This window comes from Chlorocebus sabaeus, chromosome 4 (assembly GCF_047675955.1).
Source record: "Chlorocebus sabaeus isolate Y175 chromosome 4, mChlSab1.0.hap1, whole genome shotgun sequence".
Taxonomy (NCBI): Eukaryota; Metazoa; Chordata; class Mammalia; order Primates; family Cercopithecidae; genus Chlorocebus; species Chlorocebus sabaeus.
In genome coordinates, this window is record NC_132907.1 from 13,392,785 (window position 1) to 13,410,418 (window position 17,634).

General features: G+C 35.6%; 1 protein-coding gene across 1 annotated transcript in view; it reads left to right on the top strand.

Moving 5' to 3' along the window:
* HAPLN1 (hyaluronan and proteoglycan link protein 1) overlaps window positions 1–16,906 on the top strand; it is an 84,937-nt gene extending 68,031 nt beyond the window's left edge. The window contains exons 3-5 of the mRNA XM_007977427.3: window positions 1,550–1,921; window positions 9,559–9,861; window positions 12,509–16,906. Of these exons, the coding sequence (XP_007975618.1) occupies window positions 1,550–1,921; window positions 9,559–9,861; window positions 12,509–12,798 (965 nt within the window). The 3' untranslated portion in view covers window positions 12,799–16,906. The remainder of the gene's footprint in view (window positions 1–1,549; window positions 1,922–9,558; window positions 9,862–12,508) is intronic.
* The last annotated feature ends 728 nt before the right edge of the window (window positions 16,907–17,634 follow it).

Below are 17,634 nucleotides of genomic sequence, written 5' to 3' on the forward strand. Positions count from 1 at the left end.
TAATGAGCTCAAGAATGGAATATAAAGGAAATGCTTAATGAGCTGGATTTGTGGTTCCTCTTAACTAAATACTAAATGAAGCCATTATCCTTGCATTTCGTTATCTATTCAAAGTGAGGGACATTGATGGCTTTGCTAAACTTTTCAGCTTTTTGAGGCTTGGGACTCATTTATAAATGAAATGATATGCTCATTAAAAATATTAATTCTGATTGCTGTATGATAAAAATAGAGATGCTATGTCTATTTTTCGTACACTTTCTATTTTAAAATCCAAATCCTGTATTTGCCATTCAATAACTGTGTGTCTCAACATGGCTACTCTTCCCAGTGACCTGGACATCTTAAGTGATTCATGGTGAAGGATTATTCAACACCTATCTGCCCAAGGCAGGAGGTCTGCAGAGTTGTGTGAAGGGCAGCTTTGGTAGCTTTGAAAGCTGTGTATGGACACAAAGATATCCATATCCAGGAACGCTTATATCGCTTTCTCTTTTTCAAATCTTGCACATCCTCAAGAGACACTGTCAAGGTCAAAAGCATAATGTGCTAGCCAGGGGGAAACCCCAGAGAAAGCCAAGATCTGAAAATAACAGCTGGTATGTAGAAAACGGCAGACCTGCTGACTTGGCAGACTCAGGATATTGTGGTGCTCTTTGGAAGGCAATAAAGTCCTTGGAGGAAAACAAAAGGACAAGGAAAGGAAAGGTGGAAATAATAAGATAACTGCAACATAAGACATAGCAGAAAGCAAAGAGAGAGAATAGAAGGATATTTAAGGGGGTAGAGAAGGAAATAATTATTTGGTTAATTGGAAAAGAAGTATAACTTTGGATATGCTTTTAACATTCAAATTTTGAGGAATACATTTCAAAATCTTCTGGAATTTGTCAAAAGCATTCACTAAAATTACCTTTGTCTAGTCTTTCTGTGAAAACGAAAAACATATTTCCTGAAAGGTTTCAAAATAGCCTAACACAGGTGTATATTTGACTAGAAGTAATAAATGTGAGGATATTCCAAGTTCTTTGGCCAGAACAGTACAATGAAAGTGAATCATGTTGCTTCATATTTTGCCTGTAAGTACAATACAAACTTATTGTATTAGAAAACCCAGCTGGGTTTACCTTACCTTGAAATGTTTGGGTTTATATTGATGAACCCATCATGCAACTCTCTCACTTCTCTTGGTCTTGTATCTATATTTTTGATATTTAAATGTGGAAGAAAAAAATTGAAACAATAATAAACAGAATTTATTATGAAATCATTGACCTTCAAATGACTCTGGAGTCTTATATCCAATATTTCTTACTGAGGATAATGTAACTTCTTTCCCTTTGGTTTAAAATACACGACTACTTTAGAGATACCCTCTAGTTATTAGAGGTCACTTTCTATACGGTTCAAAAGAGATTATGTAGAGAAGCTAACCACCCAAAGCTATCCTTTGTCAGATATCCTGTATATGTAACGTATTTCATTTTATGAAAATGTCTGAAAGTATATTAATAGTTATTTTCTTTTTTTTTTTCCTTTTTAATTATAGCAGAAAATGGCCCCCGTCTACTTGTGGAAGCAGAGCAAGCCAAGGTGTTCTCACACAGAGGTGGCAATGTTACACTGCCTTGTAAATTTTATCGAGACCCTACAGCATTTGGCTCAGGAATCCATAAAATCCGAATTAAGTGGACCAAGCTAACTTCGGATTACCTCAAGGAAGTGGATGTTTTTGTTTCCATGGGATACCACAAAAAAACCTATGGAGGCTACCAGGGTAGGGTGTTTCTGAAGGGAGGCGGTGATAATGATGCTTCTCTGGTCATCACAGACCTCACTCTGGAAGATTATGGGAGATATAAGTGTGAGGTGATTGAAGGATTAGAAGATGATACTGCTGTGGTAGCACTGGACTTACAAGGTAGGTATCTGTAAGTCACGTTCAACGTAGAAATGATCATTACTAGTCGCGTTTTTTCATGAGGAGTAATGTCTGGTGGTTACCACAGTAATAAAGTGAAAAACCAAAAGTCCTTGCCCAGCATCTTTTTCTATTCTTTTGTACTCTATAGTCTTCCCTTGATTCCAGTTTTCATGTTTGAAATGTATACACAATGCTTATGTGCAAAATTGAAGCTGTTTGTAACTAGGAGAAACGTGCAGTGGAACTGAATTAACCGTTTTCAGATACTGCCTTATGCTACTCAAAATTTAAATTCCGTTATATCGTTATTGAGAAATTCAGATTGTGTACTTCTTTGTATGATGTTTCTAAAATTATCTCAGTTTCAAAATAATGGCATGTTTTGTAAAGGACATCTGCTAACTAAAATATATGTAATCGTATTCTGTAAAATGACTGCAAAACCATAATTCAACAAAAAAGTAACCTCTAGCTTTAAATATTCTTCTAAAGAAGTGATTTTGTAAGGGTTCAGAGTCTGTTAGCCATTTGGTCAGGGCATTTTGTGGGAGAATTCTATTGCTTAAATAAGTAAGCCATCCAATAGGTTTAATAACCAACATGTGTACAAAGCCGTACAATAAAAAGTGTCCTTGCTATCCTTGCCTCCCCTCTGCCCAATGTCTAGAGACACTCCTCTCCTTAGTTTCTCATGGATCACAAGACATCTTATTTTTCATAAATTTCAGCATTATTTTACACTGAAGGGTGGATTTTGGCAGCATTGATAGAATGCCTTCCTTCCTTGTTTACATAAAACTCTTAAGTGTATGCTTGCTAGAAGCTCCTTTTACCCCCAAGGACAGATTTGTGGCTTTTGGAAAAATATCTGTTGGGTCCACTAGCGTATCACTCACTATTTGACCTTTTGAATCCCATACAATCCTATCACATGTATGGAGATTTATTTGCTTTATACATCTAATAAATTGCACAACATCGTAAAGTACATTTTTGTGACCTTTCCTTGTCTCTCATAGATAGTTCTTGGACCTGAGTACATGCCATCTTGTGCTTTAAGTTTTTATTGATTCATATTAATATCCATGAACATTGGCATTATTCAGGATGGAAGGAGTTGACTTAGAGAAGACAGTCGGTCATCAAATATTAATTAAAACTATTTATCAGAGGAGCATTAAAGGTTGGAGAGAGCCTTGAGCTAGTAATATTAAGAGGCTTAGGTTCACCTCAACTCTGCCGGTATCAGTTTTGTAATTGGGGCAGGCCACTTATCCTCAAATGAGTTTGAATTCTATTATCTATTGTAATAGATAATTCTATTATCTATTATCTGTTGTTACTTTTTCTTCTAAAACCCCATCTTTATATAGCAAAATATTACCTAAACTTAAGTAATTCACATGCAATATTTACTATCTCTCTATGTTTATTTTACAAAGTTAAACTCTAAATTAAAAGAAACCAGCATAACTTACCAGAAATAGAAGGAAATAATAAAAATAAACATAATAAAAATAAGGTCATTGTTCCAAAGAAGCTTCGGCCTATGTTCAGCATAATGCATTATAGGGTCAAATCAGGTCTCCTCCAAGACACAATTAGGGATGCTGAAAGGGGACTAAGTAAACAATTTTTTTTTTCTCCTAGGCTCTGCACCATTGCAAATCTCCAGATTCTCCACGCTTAGGGAACATTCCCTGCCATATAGCATATGTGCATATGAGCTAAGTAAATGTGGTCCAAGAAACCAATTTAATTGATACATATTTTTACAAGTGCTGTTTTGGTGTCATGAGATAGAAAGAATTCCAATCTTTGCTCTTTTCATTCAACAAACGTATAGTCCATTAAAGATTCTCAAATAATTTAATGAAATAAGGCAGAAGTCAGTAAAATAAGTGGGCACAAATTTCTATAATCTTATGTTCTACTTATTTTGTTCATGTTCAGTCAACCTTCTTTATAGATGATGCTTAAGACAAACACTTTTTCTAAGATAACATGGCTAGCTCTAGTAAGAGCTAGAGCTGGAATTTGATACCAAAGGCATTGGATGAAGCCTATGCTCTACTCCACTGTGATTTGAGGGTTTGCAAGAAGGAGAAATTTTCTGTTGGTAGAGGAGAGGCTTTAAAAAAAAAAAAAAAAACAGCAGCATTCGGCAGCTTCAGGCTTCAGAAAATTCTGAAAGGCCCTAAGTTACTGGAGCAATAAGCTAGGACCTGTCCTGTGCTCCTGGTAGCTGTCAAATTTCCCTCCTCCATGATGTTCTCATAGCACCTTATGTAGACTTCCATTATAGTTCTAATCACATTTTGTTTTGTAAATATTTGTAAATTTGTCTGTTAAACTTGATCTACTTGAGGACATTCAAGAGCCAAGAACAAAATTCATGCTCAGTAAATAGTTTACAAGTAAAAGAATGTTTGAAACAAAGTGTTTAAACTTTCAAATACAAAAAGTGTGCATGCAATGTACTTTCAAATACAAAAAGTGTGCATGCAATGTGGGAGTCATGAAAACCATTCTTAAGAAAGAGACACTTGGCTGGGCGTGGTGGCTCATGCCTGTAATCCCAGCACTTTGGGAAGCTGAGGCGGGTGGATCTCTTGGAGTCAGGAGTTTGTGACCAGCCTGGTCAACATGGTGAAACCCCATCTCTACTAAAAATACAAAAATTAGCCTGGCGTGGTGGTGTACGCCTGTAATCCCAGCTACTCTGGAGGCTGAGGCAGGAGAATCGCTTGAATCCAGGAGGTGGAGGTTACCGTGAGTTGAGATCGCGCCATTGCACTCCAGCCTGGGTGACAGAGCGAGACTCCATCTCAAAAAAAAAAAAAAGAGATACTTGATTTGGACCATGAAGGTAAGCCTTTCAAAAGCTAAAGAGCATGAAAAACAGGAGACAGGGCACCATAGATAAGAGAGAGAAATTCCTCAAAGCAAATATGTGAACAACAGATACCACCAACAGCATTCCAGCTTGCCTGCATTAAGTCTCAGATTGGTGACAGGGTGGGATAAAAATTTTTAACTTTTCATTGTCGCTAATTTCAAACATTTGGAAAAGTAAAAGGAATAGTATAATGAATCCATATATCATTATTCAGCTTCAAAAAGTATCATGATATAACCAATCTTATTTTAGTTTGCTTTCTTACTCCCACTACCACAGAATAATTTTCAAGAAAACTCAGATGGGATATTATTTTATCTAAATATACTTCAGAGTAAGATGAGGATTGACATTTCAAAGTAAAATTACAACAAATTAAGATAGCCACAACAATAAAATAAAAGCCGTAAAAATAAAATTTGAGAAAACTTAACATAAGCTAAGGACAATCTCCACGTATTCTGGGATAGACGCTCAAAATGCAGCAGATTATATGCGTAAGAGTTTGAAATCTGTGCTGAACCACATATGGCAAAAGACATGCCTTCTGGTTATCATTTATTAGCTCTCATTCTCATTTTTAACCTTTTTCATGATCAATTACATTCTTACATGTGACTATCTACCAGTCAGGCAGTGGTACTCAAGCTCCCTGTCAGTCTTCTAACATGCACCAAAGGGCCAGGGAAGCATCTCATATTCAATGCCTTGATTGAGCTGCTTTTCCAACTGTAATTGCACATTATCTTTAATTGTGTTGGTGCTTTAATACCAGCTTAAATGCTATTTACACTAAAGAATTTTACCAATTAGAAAAAAAATTATTCTTCATGATGCCTAAATTATATAGCTCCTATTTGTATTACAAGCTTTTTTTCTGCCTTGGATTCAAACCATATATATATATATCCAAACTACATATATTTATTCTGTCTTGGGTTCAAATCATATATATATATAGATATATATAGATATATATCCTGTCAAATGTAGGAAGAGGCCACACCCATACCTATGTCCTAGAGTACCAAGCACAGTGCCTTGCTGTCAGTTGTTGTTTAAGAACTGTCCATATAATCACACTGACAAAAAAATAATAATAATTGTAAATCCTTAACAAAGACTGACCTCCATTTGAGTTGGAATTAGATATGGAAACACAGTATTTTCATACAGAATCTTGGATAGGGCAGAGCCCTCTGATTGCCGCCAATTACCTACCTAGAAATAGCACCCAACAAGCAACAAGCTTTATACAGATATAACAAAAGAGTGTCCCTAGGAATTCAGGGAGAAGCTTGGACTACAGAATCAGCAACTCAATTGAGCGCAGAAACAATAAATACACAAATAATGATATGAAAAACATGACACTTATGCTTCCAAACTTCCATTGTATTCATCTTCCATTGGTGAAAATGGGGCTAAATATACAAAATTATAGTCTGAGAACTATCCGAAATAGAAACACAATTTCAGATATGTGCATAGCACTGATAAGCACTATGACAGGCACTAAGGAAGGTAATATTATTTATGCTATATGGTCTCTGCCTTTTTATTACTAGAAATATTTACTTTATATAATTGTTAAAACTTACTTTAACTTTTACATGTCCCTTTTGATTATATTTTGACATGTAAGTATGAAGGATAAATTAGTCAGTTATTCCTTGGATAATCATACCACCTTCTTTCCCATCCATAAAAGTTTAACTTTTCTTATTTTTGCAACACTGGATAAAAGCAACAATTTGCTCCATAATTCAGCTGTAAGAATTTCACATTTTTTCTACAGAGCCAAGAAGGTTGCTGCAATTGGATGTTAAAATCTTAGCTAGCCAGAAGTATAACAAGTAAACAAATAAAATACTAACAATCATGAAGTTCCCAAAATGGTCCTGCTGGTAAGAGACATCTTGCTGTTGAAATGTGTATGTGAAATTTGTAGAATATAGGGAAAGTTTTAAAACTTTGAGTAAAGCATAGAGCTTTACCGTGATTTACTTGGAATATGTTATTTCCAGCATATCAAACAGTAATTCAAATTTGTTAAGTAAATCTTTTGAGCTGATACAACACTTAGTTGACAATTCTTACAATTGAAAAATACTAAAATTTTAACATAAGTTTCACTTTGACTCTAAAACATGATTGTATGAAATTATGTTAAATTTGAAAACAACTCAAATAAAAATATATAGCACTGGATGTGGAACTAAATCAATCATATTTAAATAATGCTCAGTGGTTAACCAAGGACAAATTACTAGAGAAAAAAATTTCCCGATGTTTATGAGAGTCTACCAAAATACACTACAGTGAATTTAAACCTGATTTTCCAGGTCTTTAAAATTAATATAAATTAAAATATTCTGCATTCTCCAATATTACCATCTTCAGCCATTTTGGAAACGGAAGTCAACCCCACTGGTTTCTTTCTCTCTTCAGGTTCAGACACTTTGAGATTTTCTGTCACTTTAAGATCTAGCCAAAAAGGGAATGTCTACTGAATAAATTGAATATTTTCCTTTTCATCAGCACTCCCAGGGTTGCCGAGGAAAGAGGATAAAAGATATGAGGGACCAGGGCACCATAATAGTTTTTTCCCAGCACTCACTGGGTTCCCAGCTCAGTGCCTGGACAGAGCCCTCCTTAGATAGAACCATGTCCAGGCCTTCCCTCCCCATCACCACAGGAGTTAGTGGCAACCAAGAGAGGCTTTTACTCCTTCCTTTTGGCTCTGATTCAGCTTATAGATCCTTCAGCCAAGAACCTGAGAAGGCAGAATGAGATCAGGAAGCCTTCTTGGATCTCTGCCTTTCATGGATGGTGCCAGCTGGATTGCCCAACAGGGACAAACATGTCCTACGGAGGCCTTCAGTGGATGTGACTTGATTTAAGGCCATTGAAATTTCTTCTTGTAGTGTCTTCTGGGACAATTTAGTAAAGAAATATTTCCTGTGTATGGTTATGCTATTAGTGAGTTTGTACTTCATCTTGAATAGCATCTGCAGTCTCGTAAAATAGCGCATGTGCTATAACTCACCAAATTACTGTGTCAGTGGGACAAATGTTTGCATTCCACATGCTAAAATACTAATTATTTCTAATTATATTCAAAAATTCAAGGCAAGCCCTTGAATAATGATTCTAAATTAGTTATCTTTTAATAACCATGGGAGAAATACTCTGACACAGTAGTCCTTTTCAAAGTTCAGCAAGTAATGTAACTTTGCTTTCTTATTTGGTAATCCTTAGGCTTTAAAGAAATTGGGCAGAGTGTTGTGAGACAGCTCAGTCACCTCCCATAATTATTTGACCAAAAGAAATGTTTTGGAAAGCCATACATCTTCCCAGGCAAAATCAAATGCCAAGTCACACTGTTCACATTTGCTAAGGAACTTTTGTCCTCAAAATATTTAACTTAATTATTTGGCATTAGTCAATCAATGGATGTCTATTCTGTACCTACCTTTTATACGACAAGCTTAGAGAAGTTTTTTTTTTTTTTCCTGTTTATAATAAAAATGTTTCAAACCCCTTACTTTCAGTTTGCAATATACACATGTGGAAGTTGAAAAATAGTAATGGAAATACTTTTAAATTAAAGCCCTTATTTTAGTCGTGCTATTTAAGGGCAGGAAAAAAATAGCATTAAGGGCTACATTAAAAGTAAACATATAAGAGTATCATGATGCTTTCTATGGAGGAGTGCCTCACTGTACAGATCTGTCTGATGTGAAATAAGATTGTTTAATTATGCTCTTGTTAGATATACAAAGGAATCCACTTTAGCAGGGGTATCCAATATTTTAGCTTTCCTGGGCCACATTGGAAGAAGAAGAACTGTCTTGGGCCACACATAAAATATACTAACACTAATGATAGCTGATGAGCTAAAAAAAAAAAAAAAAAAAAAAGAAAGAAAAAAGAAAAGAAAACCACAAAAAAACTCATAATGTTTTAAGAGAGTTTATAAATTTTTGTTGAGCTGCATTTAAAGCTGTCCTGGGCCACATGTGGCTCGTGGGCCATGGGTTGGACAAGTTTGCTTTCAAGTTTCTCCAAATAAGAATCCCCCCTAAGTGAAGGTTACTTATCTGCAAGTTATTAGAAGACCATGTAAAAGAGTTTTATATCTACATTTGAATCATTTGTTAATATGCTTCTTTATACATTCAAAAGACTACATAAAACTAATAACTAATTATATAGGAAAAGTTACTAGGAAAAACATTGTGAATTTTGATAAATACCTTCTCTTTGAGCACTACGTCCCCTCCGCTCTTAGTATTCAACACTGACTATTTCTATCTCTGCCACCAACTTTTAATATTCAATACAGACTTTTTCCCTGGGTGATGGATCTCAGTAGTAACCCATTATAGGGCTAGGAACTGGCAGTAAATGGTAAGTTCTCAGGGAGGGCTATTTGGAAACTGTAATCTGCAGACAGATGTCTTCAGAAAGGAGAATTTTAAGGTTTGAGTTGAATTCATAGCCAAAGCAGTAAATCACTGAAGTTATCAAACAAAAAAGCTGATCATGAGATTCTCAGAACTGACAGGCTGCTTGAAGGGGAAAGGGATCATGAGAAACAGTTGCTAGCTGACGAAAAACTACTGTCTCATCTGACGGAGGGTCTGTTGTGTTTTTCACCAGCTAGGTGGGATTTGCTCAGAGTTGTTAGTTTTGGGGCTTCTAATGACTCCTTGCTTTCTCCTTTGCACAGGTGTGGTATTCCCTTACTTTCCACGACTGGGGCGCTACAATCTGAATTTTCACGAGGCTCAGCAGGCGTGTCTGGACCAGGATGCTGTGATCGCCTCCTTCGACCAGCTGTACGACGCCTGGCGGGGCGGGCTGGACTGGTGCAATGCCGGCTGGCTCAGTGACGGCTCTGTGCAATATCCCATCACAAAGCCCAGAGAGCCCTGTGGGGGCCAGAACACGGTGCCTGGAGTCAGGAACTACGGATTTTGGGATAAAGATAAAAGCAGATATGATGTTTTCTGTTTTACATCCAATTTCAATGGTAAGATAATAACTGTACTGCCTTCTTTCTTGTCTCAGAGACTACTCCATACTATAACACTACACTTGGCTTTTAATCTTATCTTAGAAAAACAAACAAAAACAAGCTTTGAAGTTTTGCTCTAGTTTTAAAAGATATAAAAAGTTCTTGAGTGTCATAATTTTTAAATATCCACATAAGTCAAGCACAAGTACATATTCTCAGTACTCCTACATTTTATTTCATCCCATTTTTATATGAAATAGTTGAAACTGTTATGTGGTTTGAGGTCTGTTACCTATTGTCAAAGATGATGCTGCCAGTGTGTGCCCTCCGTAGGATATGGTTCTCTCAAAGTAAGTGTGCCTTCATTATTACCCATGCTGTCCCTCTCACAATCACATATACACTTATTCATAGATGATCAACAGAACTCAGGACAAAGTGGGGAATAAGCAAGAAAAAGAAAGTAGAACTAACTCTCAAGGTGAAAGCAGAAGGAAAGTTTGCAGCAGTGTTGATGACTGATTCATTTTATTCATACTCCTCTCAATCCTTCTCTTGCTCTGTTCAGAGCCAGCCACATAATTTGTGCAGCCCAGTGTAAAATGAAAATGTGGGCTGGGTGCAGTGGCTCACGCCTGTAATCCCAGCACTTTGGGAGGCCAAGGCAAGGGGACTGCTTGGGACCAGGAGTTTGAGACCAGACATGGCATCATAGTGAGACCCCATCTCTAAAAGAAAAAATAAATAAATAAATAAATAAATAAATAAATAAATAAATAAAATGTGGAGCTCCTTGTTCAAAAATGTTAAAAACTTTAAGATGGTGACAGCAGAGCATTAAACTAAATGCAGAGCCCTTCTCCATGTGGCGCCCTGTGTGAGGACACAGGTCATACACCTACAAAGCAAGCCCTGGCCCCATCATTTATATTTTAGGTCCCTGGTGATATGCTTTGGGAAAAATAGAAAGAGATTATAGGTCAGGGGTCAACAATCTTTTTCTTTTTTTTTTTAAGACAAGGTATCACCCTGTATGTCACCCAGGCTGGAGTGCAGTGGCATGACCTGGGCTCACTGCAACCTCCACCTCCCTGGTTCCCAAGTGACTTTCCCTCCTCAGCCTCCTGAGTAGCTGGGACTATGGTGTGTGCCACCACGCCTAACTAATTTTTGTTTTTTGGCTTTGTGGTTTGTTTTTTTGTTTTGCTTTGTTTTGTTTTGTTTTTTCGGAGACATGGGGTTTCACTATGTTGGCCAGGCTGGTCTCCAACTCCTGACCTCACGTGATCAGCCAGCCTCAGCCTCCTAAAGTGCTGGGATTACAGACGTGAGCCACTGTGTCTGGCCAACAATCTTTTTCTATAAAGGGCTGTATCGTAAATATTTTTGGCTTTGCTGGCCATATGGTGTCTGCTGCAACGGCTCATTGTAAGTGTGTATGTTATAGCACAAAAACAGCCATCAAAATACTAAACCCAGATGGAGATGGCAGTATTCCAATAAAACTTCATTTACAAAAACAGGTAGGAGGCCAGTTTTTGACCCCTGAGCTATAGTTTGCTGAACTCTGGTATAGGTGATTGTACTTAACCTCTAGTTAATGTTCCAGTATAGTTTGCTGAACTCTGGTATAGGTGATTGTACTTAACCTCTGGTTAATGTTCCAGTGGCCACTACCCTTTCTCCAAATCACATCATCTCAGTCTAGAAAGAACTGGCAAGCATTAATTTATACTTCAGTAACCTGTATCTAATGAGGGGCAGGGGAACATCATATTACAATCTCTAATCAGGTAAGAGAGTCTGATTAGATTCAACCAAAAACTAAGATGCATAAGAAAATCTTCAGTCTGTATGTATTTATCACTTTCAGTCAGTTGAAGTCATATTTTACACATTTTACACATATTTAATACATATTGAAGGAATCTCAGTAATTAACACTGTTCAATAAGTGATCGAGACTAATTTGTCTTTCTAGTGAAATCGAGAAATAGTTAGGTGTCAGGGTTTCAACAAATGGAAGTTGAAAAAACTAAACAAATTTGTCTTCTTTGCTAGTGAACCAACACAGACTAAGTTTACATTCTGAGTACGTATTATCTGTGGCAAGTGACTTCCTGTATTTTATGCATTTTCATACGTAGCCTTTGAATGAGAATAATGTCTAATTGATACCTGTAATGAAAAGGACTTGAGGGCTTTTGATTTTTTTTAAATGGACTTTTATGTCAGGAATGTGTTTTGATCCTTTCACATTCAAATTTTGCCTCTCCAGAAACTTGTGCTAGAGTTCAGTCTTGCTACAGCTAGAATTTAAATAGCCCTTGCTTTTAACATGGAATTCTGTCTTCTCTAGTGCCACAGAAGGGCTCTTTTAGTCACTAATTAGCTAACAGAAACTGTATCTGCCATTTCCCTTTTCTTTTTAAAGCTATAAAAGGGGCATGTCTGGACACATATTAAGGGGCAAGGGAAAAACTAATTTAATGGAAGTGGCCTAGGGACACTACATTTAATTGACATTTCTATGTTCCCAAAACTTTACAAACATTGCTCTATATCCCCCTTCATTGAGAAACACTTCCGTCTTTGGCTCCTTCTATCTCTGTGTGGCTTAACTGAAGACCAGCCCATTGACTCTGTCTCCTTCTCTCTACAGGCCGTTTTTACTATCTGATCCACCCCACCAAACTGACCTATGATGAAGCGGTACAAGCTTGTCTCAATGATGGTGCTCAGATTGCAAAAGTGGGCCAGATATTTGCTGCCTGGAAACTTCTTGGATATGACCGCTGTGATGCAGGCTGGTTGGCGGATGGCAGCGTCCGCTACCCTATCTCTAGGCCAAGAAGGCGCTGCAGTCCTACTGAGGCTGCAGTGCGCTTCGTGGGTTTCCCAGATAAAAAGCATAAGCTGTATGGTGTCTACTGCTTCAGAGCATACAACTGAATGTGCCCCTAGAGCGCATCAGTTTTAAAGTCATAAAGAACATGTGAAAGGTGTTTTTTTTTTCCAATATGAACTCATGCAAGTTACCAAAACTGTGATAACCCTTTTTTACTTACTGTAAAGAGTCATTTTCATAAAGATCAATTCATTGATTTGTTTTTTGTAAAGCTATCATTCAATATATATTATAAATTAATATAAACTTAAGGGAAGCTCTACGTAAGGAGACTTAGAGCCAAACTCTTTAAGCTGTATCATCCCAATAAAGTATCCTTTCATGAACGGGGCATGCAATAGCTTGAGAATTGCTAGGATTAAATTAAGGAAAGTAAAGCTACTCAGAGCAGCAGGTTTCACAAGCACAAACTTTACACATTTGTACAATTTTGAAATGCACTACAATAAACAAATTAGAGCAACAAATTTGAAATACAGGCTTCTTTACATAAACTGAGAGGTTATACAAAATTCAGTTTCACAAGGGAACAATCTATACCTTTCTAAAAGTTAGTATTTCAAGTCTCCAATAGACAGAATATTTTACTCTTTAAAATCCTGCCTTTTTGACCAAAAAAAAAAAAAAAAATTCATATGAACTCCAATCCATAGTAACAAGCACAGTGAAAACTCCTTAATAATCCCATTTATATGAAGTATGACACATAAATAAGCAGATAATATTTTACCAGTGAAAGACTTCTACCTTCTTATAATTAAAATTACACATGTCTGAGAGGAATTGTTTTATCTTTTGAGTAGCTTTACTGAGTTGTATTTAAATTCTAAGGGCCATTTGCTAAGCAGCATTTAGCATCTACTCAGGGCAGTTATATAGATAAACTGCTGGACAGAAAAATTGTAAAATTTAGCAGCTTGATTTTCTGTTAGCCTATGAAATGTTATTGTCCTATAAAAATAACTTTAAACTTATTTAATATTCCATATTTACATTATATGAAAATCAATTACATTATAAAAGGAATCCCTAATGCAGAAACAAAGACCCAACTTTCAAAATTCTTATTATTCCTATTTGTATATACACTAGAAAACCCAACTAGTGCCTGTGTTTGGGGGGAAGAGTCAACAGTGTAGTTCTAAACCTTATCCCAAATAGAAAATGTGGTTAAAGATGTCACTTTCCTTGCTGGTCATCATTAGGCTTAAATTAAATGCTGAAGCTGTCATCAAAGAGTTTACACTAAAATCTTCAGGGTTTTGAATAAATGGTTAAGTCCAGCTTCAAAACACAATTTTCCACATTAGCAGCTCCAATCTTAAATAAAGCTCTGTTTTCCTATATTTTTATGACTGCTGAGACCCCACAGGGACCAATATTTGTATTCAAATTACATTTCATGGTTTCCCATTGTTTCACAATGAATTCTAATAAATGGGATTTACTATAATAATCCAAGTATGACATAGCTGGTATGCTTTCATGAATGTTTTTATGTAGATTTTCCTCCCGTGAACATGAGTAAATAAATCTGTTTCCTGAATGGATTGTGGTTGCATTTAAGGCTCTGTAATAATTCTAATAAATTTACTCTATAAAGATAGAGTTACATGTGTGGAAGGTATAGAACAATTGGAAGTCCATGAAACCATAACTATAATCATATATTATTCAGACAAAATACTGTAATAAAAGTAGGACCTTTCTTTTATCAAAAACATACCTGAAAATTTTCAGATGCTTTAATATTAAAAGATGACAATGTTATGCATGCACATTTTTAAGTTAGGTTGGATATGCAAACTGTACAAAACTATAAATCCAAAGATTTTGTAAGGTTTAAACTCAAACACTGGTGGTATAAATAGAACTTACACTTCTAAATTAAAGAAGATACCTAAATGGTCTAGGATAAGATGATATATTATTTAAAGAGGGGACTTTCTCCCAAATAACAACTTTAACACCTCAAATATGGGGGCTAGCTCACTGGAAGAAGTCCATACTTGAACTGTTATTATGTATGTTCTGATAATTTTGTTGGAAATACAAGTAGGAACAAATTTCTATTGAAGCAAGCATCTAATTTTCAGTTATGTCCAGAACTCTACCTTTATAATGTTAAATGTAGTAGTATTTCTTAACTTTTAAATACTTACTAGTATAGGAATTGGTGCTGATCAAAATCTCTGGAGTGACTGTTAGCTGATTAAAATCTATACCAATTACACATCATTTTTCCATTCGTGTAAAAAACAAAAAAATCTTAACACAATGAATACTGCTGAGCAGAATTTTTGTCTTCTCATTTTGCTCAAAAGATCAGAATTTCCATGCCCTCTATACTCCTACTTGAATTAGTCTTTTTAATGTTCTCATTTTGCTGTTTTTCCACCAAATGTCTATTTTCCTACTTCATTACCCAAGATGTCTCATTGAGCATGTCTGAAAAAGAAAGGTTATTCTAATACAATTTCTAACAGAAAGTTTGGTACAACACTGGCTAATTCAGAAATCGCTCCTCAGACTTAGATTCCAAGAGTATCAAAGAGATTAGATGGGAGGCTGGGCTAGGAACCCTTGTTTTAATGTATTTGTCCATAATTAACACTGGTGACCATGTAAGGAACAAAGTATATCTGCACATTTCACTGAGAAATCTGCATTGGAAAACCCAAACAAAAAGAAGCAATTCAAATAAAAAGACAATATAAGAGTGAAAATAAGTTGGTCACATTAACACTGGAAGCCATCTTTAAATGAGTACTGCCATATTGTATCACAGTAATTTTAAGCCAAATATGGCATTTGTAAATTTAAACTTTCTCTCATGGAAAGGGGGCCGGTACCTGTTAAAGTGTTATTTTATGCAATAATATAGTCACTTTTTATTTTGGCAATTAGAAGTAGACTCAAAGGAGATTCCAATTTGGTTGCTGGCAGCCATTCTGGGTTTCTTGATTTTAGTACTCCAAAGAATATGGTGGTCTCATGGAGTAGCTGACCACTAAGGAGGGGAGGATTAAATGGGAATCACTTATCAGTTTTTAGCATAGAATGCATTAAGAAATATCAATGGATAACTGACATCGTTTTGTTAAGAAGTTAACTGTATCATAGCTCACTACTGCCAGAGCGGCAATGGATGTACAACGAAAGAGATGAAAAATACAAAAGTCATTAAGCCACCTGATTAAAAGAAAACCAATATTTAAAGGCATTTAATAGACATCAAGTATAAATTTGAGGAGAAGAATCAATCTGTATTACCAAAAAAAAAAAATGTTTTCATTTTCTGTAAGATACAATGAACTGGTACATTAAAAGTCAATTTTGTGTTACTGAAGTATCTTTTAATTCTTCTGAGTTGTAGAATCTTAGCTATTTTTCTTTGTGTCAAACTCTGTAAATACATTATTTCCAAAAAAAAAAAAAGGCATTTAATTCATTCTTGTTCTGATACATTTGACTTCAAATTGTAAATACGTACAATTTTCATTTCCTAGTACTCTTGCAAAGTCAAAAAAAAGAGCATATATATGATGTCGCTAAATCAACTATAGTATTATCCCAAAATATACTGACTTTTTTCTCTTTGTGTATGACTCAAAGTATAATTTATTTTGCCCACCAGTTCAGCAATCCCAGAAATCTATGATGTTGTTGATTAGATTAACACATTTTAAATGCTTTATAACTTAATCATGAGTGCTGAATTAAAAGAAAGGTTTTTCTTTTCATACTTAAGTTCTTCTCTTTAGCACTTTACACTTCCAATAACAAGGAATATATTTTGCAATATTTCCATGCCTGCTCTGGATTTTCAACATAAAAAATAGTTTCTGGATTTTTCTGATATACAGAAATGAATTCTTGAGTGCAAGGATCTACTGCTGGTGCAATGACTTGAACAGAAACACACCTAAATGAGTTTGTCATTGACATTGACAATTTTAAGGTACATAAAAATGCACCTTAAAATTTTTCCATTACTTACTTGCAATACATTAATTGCCTTGGAGAAGAAAAAAGTCCAAGAATAATATGAAATTAATCATTTACTTTCAGTGTTTCAGTTCTTACACAGATGGATGATATCTTCACCTTGCCAGCAATTTTTGTATATTATGGCCTGGTCTTATATGAAACTTGCTTGATACTAATATTGAAGGATCTTACAGAGTTTCATAATGTTTAAATAAAAAAAGTAAACTATTGTGATGTCCTTACTTTCCTACAGAGTGACAGAGCTTAATATTATAATAAGACTACTCTTGTGCAGGATGGACCCTGTCTATGATGGTAGATGTATAAGAGGAGTCATAAAAGCCCAGATTATTGGAGAATATGAGGAAGAAAATGAACTAAGAAGAAACGGACACCAGAAGTGTAAGAAGAAGATATTTCCTTTCCTATCTCTACTTCTTGAGCCCTCCATTTAGGATTATTTAGAGGCATGTCTTAAGATGGTTCCGTAGTCTTTGCTTCCCAGTAGGTGGTATATTCAGGAAGATAATAGCTTCATGTTTCAGCTATTAAAAGATGGCTCTTTAATTTAGTTGGTGTCTGACAGCAGCCTGAGCTCCATTTATTCAGGAGAGTACCCCCAGGGTGGAGAGAAAGCTCTGATTTGCTGTTACCTGACAATGAAGCTATTGGTTTTAACAACAAATGTAAGATTCTTGGAAAGAAATAGACTTCTAAGAATATTGTATCCTTGTATTTTTCTTTCAAAGCAAGGGACCCAATTGCCAGCTTTTCATCTGTTGGAAATATCTGGGTCTTTTAAAACATTATTTGAAAAAAATATTTCTTCGATTTTAATCAATGAAAATTCTGCCTGCCAAAATTCATATACATGCAGAGAGCAAAGAAAG